The 12,188-nt window shown below is 38.2% G+C and overlaps 1 protein-coding gene across 3 annotated transcripts in view; it reads right to left on the reverse strand.

The window, feature by feature from the left end:
• Positions 1 to 675: 675 nt before the first annotated feature.
• The window catches only part of LOC139133474 (monocarboxylate transporter 2-like), a 41,252-nt gene continuing 29,739 nt past the window's right edge, over positions 676 to 12,188 (reverse strand). Inside the window, exons 1-4 of one of the 3 annotated variants that reach the window (XR_011552601.1) lie at positions 11,412 to 11,749; positions 8,669 to 8,812; positions 7,485 to 7,548; positions 676 to 6,879 (exon numbers count right to left, since the gene is read on the reverse strand). Coding sequence is in view for 1 of the 3 variants with exons in the window: in XM_070700085.1 (XP_070556186.1) it covers positions 6,695 to 6,879 (185 nt within the window). In the remaining 2 variants the exon portion in view is untranslated. Of the gene's footprint in view, positions 6,880 to 7,454; positions 7,549 to 8,668; positions 8,813 to 11,411; positions 11,750 to 12,188 lie in introns of those variants that run through there. The other 2 variants (XR_011552600.1, XM_070700085.1) reach the window with 2 other exon arrangements.

A 12,188-nucleotide genomic window follows, 5' to 3' on the forward strand; every position in this document is an offset into this window, starting at 1 on the left:
CATTTTTTGCTTTGCTTTGCTTTGCTTTGCATTTTCAGTATACAATGATTACAGAAATATATTTCACAAAGCACTGCCCACTATATGATCAATACCACTGCTACTTTGTCAGGTGACTTCATGGAGAATTATATTTCATGAAGGCTCAACCAGATTCATAGTTTGTAAGATCTGTACACAAGACAAGTGATTTATTCTTGCAACAATTTCATGTTAAAAACTGATGCAATACATCTTTTGAATGTGATGGCATAAATCATTTTAAAATTCAGGCCACTGTCACAGAACCCAAAGGACTGCTGAATGACACTACACTTAAACAAAAGTAAGGTCAACTTTACTCTGAATTTTGTCTGCGTCGCGATTGCCATTCTGTAATGTATAGTTCTTAGTTATGAGATGCTGTAGCTACAAAAATGTAGCGAGATGGCAAGGCACAAAAATACTAAAGCATGGTCAGGCTGATAGTTTAGTGCTTAGTTAGATAACACTGTGAGAGCTACCAGTAATTGAATCCAAATTGTTGAGCATTGCTCAGTTCTCGCGTACTATCACAATGTTTTCCAAGTTGTGAGGATACAGTTACTTATTTGAAATAAAAAATTACAATGTATTGTTATATTAATTGTAAAATTGACAAAAAATAAATAAAATATTAATGCATTAAGTGTTATTTATAAAGATAATCATTTACATTCAAATATCTTTCAAAATAGGTGATAAATTAATATTTATACATAGATTTGTACATCAAGCAGAAATTCCAGCCTTGGGGAAAATTGCATATTATTGGTGGCCCACTTACCCCAAATAGTGGGGCAAGTGGGCCGCTTCAACAAATATTTTTATGGGCATGTCATTTGCATAATAATATTTCTTTAATATCATTTATTATACCATTATATTTCATTGATCTCATTTTATATTATGACCATATTAACATGAGATTTAATGAAGTCGTTACAATTATATAAAGCAAAATACCACTAAGTGGCCCACTTGCCCCATTTTCCCCTATCTATATTTTGATGTGACTTTAAATTTCATTTTGCTGGTTTCACCTTTTTCAACCCTCATGAGGTAACCCTTCATAATGTAACAGGGTACATCAGGATTTGAAAGGTCTTTACTATGCTTTACTTTTATAAATTTTACAAATATAACTGTTTGATATTTCACTTTTCTAAGTTGGGATGGGATCAGTCAAAATGTCCGTGCTATATACGGGGATTACTCATCATGCTTGGCGGGGGGGGGGGGGGGTTTACTAGAAATGTCGGAGTTTCCGATGAAATTCCTCCGCCTCCCCTCCCCCCACGTAGTAAACAATGATGGCTTTTAGCGGTATGCTTCTTAATAGTACAATGTTACTTAACAAGATGATTCAATGGTTACAATTTTGGCTGCTATTGGTAGGACAAGGTTGTGTTTCGTTTCCTGAAAAGATTCGATTATGTCTGAAATGTGCAAAATATAAATCTTAGCTTTTCTGACTTTTGCGTTGTAGCATCTTCACAAAAAAATGTGATGAAATAAACTTAAAGAAACACCAAGAAACCTAAACAGTGTTCAGAAACAAGATTTGTCGTTACCTAGACCAAGTTGAAAACACAACGTGGTTGAAAGAATCCATGACGTTCTTACAGAGCTGGCCTCAAAGTGTTGCTGTACAGCGACGAAGAGCGGTCCTATGGACTGGTACAGGCCGAATACAAACCAACAGCAAAAATGGGAAGCGAGGACGACGAGCCAGCGATACCAACCTCTGTCGTCGTCGTCACGGTCGCTCCTTCCACTTTCTTTGTCCGACATAGTGTAGAAATTTCTGTCTTACTCTGTCTAGTTTGCTGAGAAGAACCACACCTTAGACGCACTACTAGAAGACGTACACAAAATGAGTTATGATCCCTGACCTTATGACTTGACACTCAAGGTAACCTCCTGACCCCAAATGTAACGCGAGAAGTCAAGGGACGGATTTAGAAATGGATATAGCATTTGTTGGTTTCTTTTCCACAATAAAAATCCGAAATAACACATTGAAGTACTGTATAGCTCGAACACTACTATACAGTGAACACATTTCTGATTTCAACGGACAACGAGCCAGAGATATCAACCTCTTTCGTCGTCGTCATGGTCGCTCCTTCTGGAGGTCCACCAGTTGGAGTTCAACACCCATGACCTCACTACGTCCCTGACCCGAGTATCACGTGATCAAGTCAACAGAAGTGGCTGGCAAATAGATAAATCAAAGAAGCCCTAAACGATGAAAATTATCTCAGTACACCTCTAATTCTACTATGTAAAGAACACATTTCTGAATTGCGCGGACAACTTGCCACAGATGGATCCACTTTGCTTTCAAAATTTTGAGTCTTAAACTTTCAACAGAACATTAATACTTACGAAATCATAAATGTGATACTTAAATCATTGTTCATAAGACTTGAATATGAAAGTTTCGACCCGCAAAAATCAGTTTTTTGGTCACACATATTAGCCAAACGTGCATACTTTCCTTACTTGAATCAACAAAAATATTCCTCCTTATTGGCAAACATTGTCGCATGATCGCAATCTTCATGAAGCAACTTGATCATCAAGCCTGCTACATTGCATTTTGAGTTCGTCATTGCTAATGTTACTTTATTGCGCGAACGGCTACCGTTTTGGAACTTTCGCAAGACAAACCAGGTGAATGTCGTAAAAGGGCTATAGTAGCTGTGACTTTTGATGATTGTTTTTAACTATTATTGTTTCCCATGGTAACTGCAAGTTCTATATTGTACAAAGCACGTCGAAACACCTACTACTTAGGTTTTTCCACCACAGCATCTATAAGTGGAAAATGCACTGCAGTTATTTACATTCGAATTCTAGTCAAGACAAGAATTCACGTGTCAACAAAGACTTCAGTCACACTTTTAAAGTCTGAGTTGACTAGCTGACAAGAAAATTTACGAAAGCTCTGGTCGGATGCAACTTTGACTTTACTGGTTGACACGAAAATCGCTTTATCTATTTTTGGTTTTGCTTATTAACGTTTTGCTACTAGTTATCATAATAAAGTTATTACAACTGATGTAAAATTATATTGTAATGGTAGATTTACGTAAGTCATCGACCGATATACTAGTACAGCAGCACTTTCTCATTTTTCCCTTTAATTAAAGGTGTACAGTCACCTGTAATCTAAATGTGCCCATATATGGTCAAAGTGGCGTTCCTTTGTATTCAAAATGCCCATGTGGGGGCGCTGTTTTTAAAAAGTGGCCACCCGCTTAAAACCTATGATTGGTTAGATTTTCTCTTTCCATGGTAACTGTGGCAAAATTTGAACAGGTGACAGTATACCTTTAAGTGCTGTGGGTGATAATTCAGCAAAACGGCGTGACCGAAAACCAAACAGGCTAGAGGTTGGCCAGAGTTTACGGAACAGCTTCCAAATATATGACACGATACATAAACACACAAATTACAAATTCCACGTTAATCTGTCTGAATATAATCTGTGTGACAGTTGATAGACGCCTTATTTCAGGTTAGTAGATCAGACTATTTTCTCCTGGATTATTATTTTTGAATGGAATCAAAGTGCTTTCACTCTGCAAAAAAGATGATTAATGTTAAATCAAGGAGTAAGGACGGCATATGATTTGAAATAAAGAGGTTTTTGAACTAATGAAGACGATACAGTAATTTACTTAAGGTAGAACGCACCTCGGGGACAGAAATTCGGGCCTTCAAATTTTATCAATATTCTTCTGACCTACCACTTGTGGCGGCTCATTTTGAAGCTCTTGGCAAAAGAAAAGTTTTCACCGTCTTAGTTTTTCGAAAATCGAAAATTTTATTTTTTTCCCATAGAGTTAACACGGGTATGGCGGCCATTTTGAATTTCAAATATCGAGAAATCGAAAGTTATTTGTCTCTCTAGTACCAAAGTTTGCACGGTGACCCCTGATTTTTATTCTTGCTTTGGTAAGAGAATGGTTGAAAGTTTCACTGAGGAAAGTTTGAGCAAAAGTTTAAGTCTTTCACTTTCGAGGTGCATATTACCTTAATGATGAGAAAATTGGAGTGTGATAAGGTAATAGTGAAATTTAATGAAAAAAAAAAAATAATTTAACTGTCCGAAGGATGTAAGCAACATTTTTACCAAAGGCTATGACAAGCATTAAAATGAAACTGATAGGTTATCTGCAAAGGCGTTAAATTGGCAACGATATGGAACAGGCGAGACTTTGCGTCGAACTTTTGCTGAGGCATCATATGTTGCAATCATTTTAACAGTCTCCGATGGTGCAATGCAATTTGAGTTCACAGGAACTTCACTCCGTATCTACATCGTGTTATCTTCGCGTGTTATTGGTAATCGCAAAACAGATGTCGGTTTTGCTGAAAAGCATCTCATAGAGCGCTTCATTATCATGTTTCTACGAACTCTTTCTTTCTTTCTGATGAAATTATTCTTTGATGGCATTGGCATCCTTATCCATACTTGTCACCGCCATTTTTATTTGTGTACAGAACATTGTAGAATTTGAATTTTATTAAACATAATGGTATACTTCCAACAAGAGGTGCCATGGAATAATAACAACAATTTCGAGTAAGAAAATATTTGAATATAATCAAGTATCTGCCAAATATTGATATGCAGAATATGAGTTCCGCTTCGGTTTTCAACTTGCGCTGATTCCACGATAGGTAAAGGAATTTACGTGCGTTAATTAGTAATTTAGAGGTAGCGTATTTGATACACATGTACGCTTGCACATTTCTTATATGGTAAAAGAACAACCAAGTGTATTATGTCACTTTTAGGGTTAAATCATCACTGATATAATGTCCTGGAGTGTCCGAAAGGTATTGTAATCAACTTCGGTCACTGTGGTAATACTGAAGGAGATGTCTGACATCTACACTTATTGCGCCTGTTGGGGAGTTACTTTATGCCATGTAACAGAACTATGAATTAGAGTTGGGTGTTTATGGGTGTTACTCAAATAGTTCCAAATTACTTCTAAAATATTTGGTGTTCCATACTTTACGATCACATGACTAATGTTCAATTCTCACTATTTCATGTTTACAGTCTTGATAATGAGTTGTAACAAATGTTTTAGGGCTCTTTTTGTTTTAAAGTTAGCACATCGTGCCGATAAAGCAAACGGTTCTCAACAAATTCTAATTAGCAATGTTTTGAACTCTGACCCTTGATCGTTATTTTGTATGAATTGTGAAAGTAAACAGTTTCCAAAGACAGGGATGAGGTTTTAACAGAGGCCACGTCACTGCTTGGAGGGTAACAGGACAGTTACCCCCCCCCCCCGGACATTTAGGTCCCCGGACATTTGCCACCTACCATTTACCCCCCGGCTACTTACCGCCAATTACTTACCACTCGGACACTTACCACACAAGACATTTACCACCCGAACCCCTGAAAGGATATCTGATTCATTATCTTTATTTTCAAACATTTTCAACTTTGTTTTGACATGATTCAAACAGCTTTATGGAGTGTATTTAATATGTTAGTGATGAAGGCATTAGTAAATATTTAATGAAACATCTAACACACATTCTACCCGTAAAACATGAAACTGAAGATGTAACTTTCGATGCAAATTTTGACGAAAACAAGACAAAAATCGAAAAAAGAGACAAATATTATGAGTTGTCTGGTGTTAGGGTAAAGCTTAGGTTTAGGGTAAGGCAATAAAATGATTCGTATAGAGACATCCTTTTAGTCCGTTAACATCATATAGTTGTTATTTTAATGTAATTCATAAGTGCGCTTTAAAGACTCATCTTTTTTAAAGCACTTTTCCTAATGTATTGGAAAGGTCACTATTTTCAGTAACCGTTGATGCGTGATTTATTTTTAACGTTTAATGATGCTTACTCTGTAGAATTTTAATCATATTTCTACTCTGACTGTTTTTACTCTGCAGAAATTTTCATCATTTTGAACCACGTATATTAAATTGTTTTCACACTTTACGTTTCTTTTCTTGCTTTGCTGGTATTTTTATCTATTTAAATGTTATATTATTATTATTCATTTTTAGTATTCATTTATTATATAATGCATGGTTACACATACAGTGTCAAGTTCAAGATTAGCATTTCAACAGACAGCCACAGACAACTCCTCGTGGTGTAGTGGTTAGACACGGTCCCTCCAGAGGGACCGTGGGTTAGAGAGAGGGTTTTTAGTATCGGGCATTCGGGTTCGCTTCCCTGAAAGGCATAAGGTAAAAATTAGAACGAATGGTAACACTTGCCAGGCATAGCAAAAGGTAGACCATTTTGCACCAAGCAGGAAACAGTACTAGAAAAGATTCAAAGGCAGTCTTCTGATTGTTCGGGAACCTTTTTTTCATCATTTCCCATTTGACATCATTTTCGACAATGCAATATTGTCGTTATAAATAGTATTAGCGGGTAAATATCCGGGTAGAAAATGTCTTGGGGATAAATGTATCGGTGGTAAATAGTTGGTGGTAATTAGCCGGGGGGTAAATGTCCGGTGGTAATTGTCCAGAGGGTGTTTGTCTTGGTGGTAACTGTCCTAGAACCACTTGGAAAACGGCTAGAAGTTGAAACGGTGCCGTGACTCAATCTGTTTTTCTTGTCAAGCTAACTTCACATGTTCATTCTGTTGCGTGTCAGATTCCGTGATTTATCCATGGGAAACCATTTCCACCTCTTCCTCGGAATGGCGGGGTTCATCTGCTTGCCTTGACTTTCTTCGACGTTTGTTAAAATATAACTCCATGATTACCAAGAATGAGCCGGCAGTGTCCGAGCAGGCACCGAAGAAGTGAAAAGTATTGTCGTAGCTGCTCGTCAAATCGTATATTAGCCCTGTGAATAATAAGAACAAAGATAAAGCATATGAGTAATACTAACAGAAAAATGTCACTGGATTGGAATCTGTGCGTAAGCGAATGAAATTCTATATGTTAATCAATGACTTTGAATCAGGGATGGACCATTTAATATCAAGGGGAGGACCTGGAAGAACTGTAAAATACATTCCAAGAGGCTGCCTTTAAAAAAATCCAACCAAGCTTTGCAGAAAAATAAAAAATGGTTGCCAGCAGACCTGAAAATCATTAACAGTTACTTTCAGAGAATAAAGCTTTCGTATTGACGTGAACACGTCTCAGACTACATTTAAAGGAGACAAATGCGAGTATTAGTTTTCTGAGGAGAATATAAATTTCACTCATGAGATATTCAATCTCCGCCCACTGGGCACAGGATTCTAATAATTTCGGTAAATTTCTTGCTGTCTCAGGTTAATCGGCCTAAGAATCTTTGGTGAACTCCCTGCGATTAGATGTTTATTAAACTTCTTTGTAGAAATCGATAATGTGATACGTTCGAAGCAATCTTCATCAAAGGCATGTGTGTATACAAGACTAGTCAAAGTGTACCTGGTCTACCTCGGACTAGCCAGGACGTACCGTCTTTTCACATACAGTGCGACAATACCTAGCGATGGACTTGTGATGAGACAATAGCCAAATCCTATGAGAGAGAATGAGAGAGAGAGAGAGAGAGAGAGAGAGAGAGAGAGAGAGAGAGAGAGAGAGAGAGAGAGAGAGAGAGAGAGAGAGAACTTTTTTATAAATTTACAACAGATTTGAAACAGACAGCTAACATGTTGAAAGGGCAGACTGTCCATGGGCAGTGCAGCCAAATACTAAATTCTATCACCGTACTGATGGCATTGTTCAAAATATAAAACACTGTACGAAAGACAGCTCGGCGTTTACGACATGCGTGTAAGGCATTTCCAAACTTTTAAGGTATGTATTTGTTGGATTTGTTACAAAATTTGATAAGCTACCTTCATATCACCATTACTGAAATCAATCGTAGACATGTTTCACATTGTATCCTACCTAGAAGGGGTAAGTACTATGGTCAGGGTTAATTATTTTAACATATTTTAACATATTATTGTTTACTGAAAAAAGCCGAAGACAAGGACATTAAAATTGTGACATCATATAGTAACAACATCACATCGCTCTTCAAATCTAGTCACTGCCGCGAGAGCGCAACAATAATTAAAAAATTAAATAATCCAAGGCTTACACTTTTAATACTGAACCAAGTCTTGTGAATATGTACAAAAATATCGAACTAAGAGGCCATAATGTTGAGACCTGTTCCCAGCCAACAGGTGCATAACAAAGTCAATCAGTATTTCCCCCTCGTGAAGTTATGCCAAAGTACATTCAATCGTACTAACTTTTCAAAATCATGAGCTGTACTTTTGTGTGCATTTTATGATATTGTTGCTCTGTCTCTAAAATGCACTTTCCTCTCCCAGTTCTTAAATCTTCGAAATTCTAAGTAAGAAAATCTGTCTAGGTCTGTGTCTTTGTGTGAAATGTAAAATTTACGAATGGATTAGTTATAGTTCGAAGAGATAATTTGTCAACAATAACATTGTGTACCGTAAACACCACATCGTGGTGATTCTGTACGTAAACATACATTAGGGAGACGAATGAGGATAATATGTTTCATAGAACAAAAATCATTAACTAGGTATTGTTAAAAGTTATAACACGATTCACTTAATTTGATTTCAAGAAAGGAACCCTTCTGTCACGGTAGTGGATCGAGAAATACTTACCAATGAAAACTCCCATACTTAGATAGAGAAACTCAATACTTGGCGCAAGCGAACTCAGAAAGAATCCAAGAGAAGATAAAACAGCTCCCATCATGACAGTAGGACGATGACCTAACCGTTTCACAGGTATGTTGACTATAGGACCTAAATAGAAAACAAATAGTTTATTCCCACAAAACAAATAATGCAAAAAATAACACATCAAAAGAATATAGCTGATCGGGTCAGTTATAGCAAGATTATCGCGTTTGTGAGCTGCAGATAGCAAAATCTGTCAGTTTAAAAAATTGTATCAGCGACAAGGTGGATAACAACACTAACTGGCTAATAAAAGAGACATATTTTATAAATGGCATGTTGTAAAATAATAATTTGCACGTTTCAAATTTGCTTATTTACGAGTACTCAAAAAAACATGGCGGCGCCCATGAAAGTAAGGTACATTTCCGGTTACTCGCATAGTATATTATGAATCTGCGCATGCGTAGTCAGTAAGCCGCTGGCGCGATTACTACCTGTCCTTTCATTCGTCGGTTCATGTGTTTGTTGACTAATATTATATAGGGCTCAGCCCTTGGTGTCGCGCCAGGGGTTAAGATTGGCAATGTTATTTGTATTGATTCATGATAAACTGTAATTGTTACTTCATAAACGTTTATATGACAACTATGCCCAGTTTCCCTCTGATGAAAGCAGTTCACGTACTTACACGACGTCAAACCCTGCAGCAGGGCAGGTATAGATTTTCTGTAGCGTGTAAAAATTTTGGACAAAAATTGGCAATTTTTACAATGATAACAGCCTATGGCGTTAAACAAGGGACGTATTATGCAATAATTATCATTGCAATGGTAACCGCACTGCCCACCTTCCACTTGCAAGCTGAAAACTATAGCGTTCCGTCTAAAAACTTGCAATTTTTGAATCTAATTATTGACACAGGGGGCGCTCTTCTATAATTCAATCCCAGCATTCTTTGCGTATGCCCCCGTTCATATGCACGACAGTTTTCTCCGTTTATCTACATCAACCATACTTTGTATCAGCGACAAGGTGTATAATAACATTTACTGGCTAATAAAAGAGGTAAATTTTATAAAAGGCATGTTATATCATAGTAATTTGTTTCGTATTTGTTTATTTACGAGTACTCAAAAAAAACATGGCGGCGCCCATCATGAGAAAGAAGGGTACACTTCCGGTTACTCGCATAGTATATTATGAATAAGCGCATGCGTAGTCAGTAAGCCGCTGGCGCGACTAATACTAGCCACACATGAAGACCTTGGTTGGGCTCTATAGAAGATCCCAACACCTAAATTTGGTCAGTCCTCACAGAGCTGTATTCATGCTATACAGCTTTACCTTGATTCAGCGCTGTATATATAATCACAGAGAAACATAAACAGAGTCGCAACGCTTGCATGCCTTTTGTTCCATGGTCCTCTCGGTAGACTATTGGCTTTTCATATTAAAATGAGCTCCAAAGGTGTTAAACTTTTTGGAGGCTTTGTTTGTGGTTGATGATTACACGAGATTATGCAAAAAATACGACGAGATGGCATCGTACTGCCAGTCGCGTAGCAACCATAGTTACTTTGTCAGCTCTCAGGCCAGAAACACTGCTTCACGCCAATCAAAACATAACACGGCAGCAGTTTCATAAACATGTCCTTCCTTGACGCACGTGTAAAAGAGGGTATGACTGACCGTAAACCATTGAGTAAAACCAGACAGTATAGATAAAGACTTTCAAATTTGGTTCAAACACACTCATTATATAATCATAAAAATATGGGAGGAATTTTTAAAACGGTAAAACTCATTTTCCTGAACACTCCCGTTTTCGCCAGCACGTCAATTCTGCTCAGCACCACACGACAACAACAACACAAACTTTGCCGAACATACTTTCGCTTAACAATTGGCGAAAATCCGAAAATTACCGAAGGATTCATGGTCGGCACTCTTCGGAAAAGAGAGGCGAGAGCAACCTGAGGCGAGGCGAACATGGATGGGTTACGTAACCGCTTCACGCCTTAAACAATACCCGTTGCCACTCTATCTTTGTTTCTCTATGATATCATGTATATACCAAATGTGAGCTAAAAACGCATTACCGCATCATTTTTGAAGAGATTTAAGATGAGAAACAAACGCATAATGTTTATGGGTCTAAAACAATTTTTTCATTGTACATGTCAATTGTATATTTGGCAGCTAGTTAAACAGGTTCAGAGTATTTGACAAATCTCGCCCGATGGGACTTGAATATTGCTCAGTCACTGAAAACGTCAACAGAGATGTGAAAACCCACAGCTGCCTTTCCGTTTTCCAACACGACATATACATGATATATACAGCGCTGAATCAAGGTAAAGCTGTATGGCATGAATACAGCTCTCTGAGGACTGGCCAAATTTAGGTGTTGGGATCTTCTAGAGAGCCCCACAAAGGTCTACATGTGTGGCTAGTATTAGTCAACAGACACATGAACCGACGAACGAAAGGACAGGTAATGACAATCTATTACACGCACGTTGGTCGATGTATGGTAGACATGAAACGAAGTCGACCTAGGCAGTTGAGATCGCCTAGTGGCCAACCTTGATCCTTTCCTTGGTAATGTGACCTTATCATGATGTACGACGTCGATGTTTGATCACGAAAAACATATGTCTTGAAGTATATCTCAAAGCACTGAGAAACACAAGCGTTCTTCATAAATAAGATTTGCCATTACCTGGACCAAGTTGAAAACACGACATTGTTGAAAGAATCCACGATGTTCTTACAGAGCTGGCCTCGAACTGTTGCTGTACAGCGACGAAGAGCAGTCCTATGGACTGGTACAGGCCGAACACAAACAAGCAGCAAAAATGGACGGCGAGGACGACGAGCCAGCGATACCAACCTTTGTCGTCGTCGTCGACATGGTCGTTCCTTTCACTTTTCTTTTCCGACATAGCATTCAAATTTTGTCTGGCTCAGTCGGCTTTGCCGACATCCAAATTTTGTCTGACTCAGTCGACTTCTCTGATAAGAAGTCTCCCTGGGAGCACAATGTCGGACGTCCTTCAGTTGCAGTTCTGCTCCTTGACCTCATCAGCCGAACGTCCCTGACCCGGACGTCACGTGATCATGGTCAAGGGACGGGGACGCAAATAGATATAACATTTATTGATTTCTTCCAAGGCCCCCCCCCAAAAAAAAAACACATTTAGGCCGCGTTCAAAAAATGGTGAAGGGGCTGGATGAATTCAGGGGAGGATTCGAAAATTCTGAGGTAGTCGAGGGGGATCTGGAAAAAATAAGATGTCAATCGCCATTCCTATAGCCCCCTTCCCCTGACCCCTTCCAACCTTATTTTGTGAAAGCAGCCTTATTGCTTTATGTTCTGATTCTACTGTGCTTAGAGAACGGTTCTGACTTGCGGGGACTTCTTTCGATAGACGAATTTCCGTGTTTTCAAAATATGAATCAACTTTTAAATGAGTCTTGAATGTGAAAGTTTCGACCC

This window comes from Ptychodera flava, chromosome 5 (assembly GCF_041260155.1).
Source record: "Ptychodera flava strain L36383 chromosome 5, AS_Pfla_20210202, whole genome shotgun sequence".
Taxonomy (NCBI): Eukaryota; Metazoa; Hemichordata; class Enteropneusta; family Ptychoderidae; genus Ptychodera; species Ptychodera flava.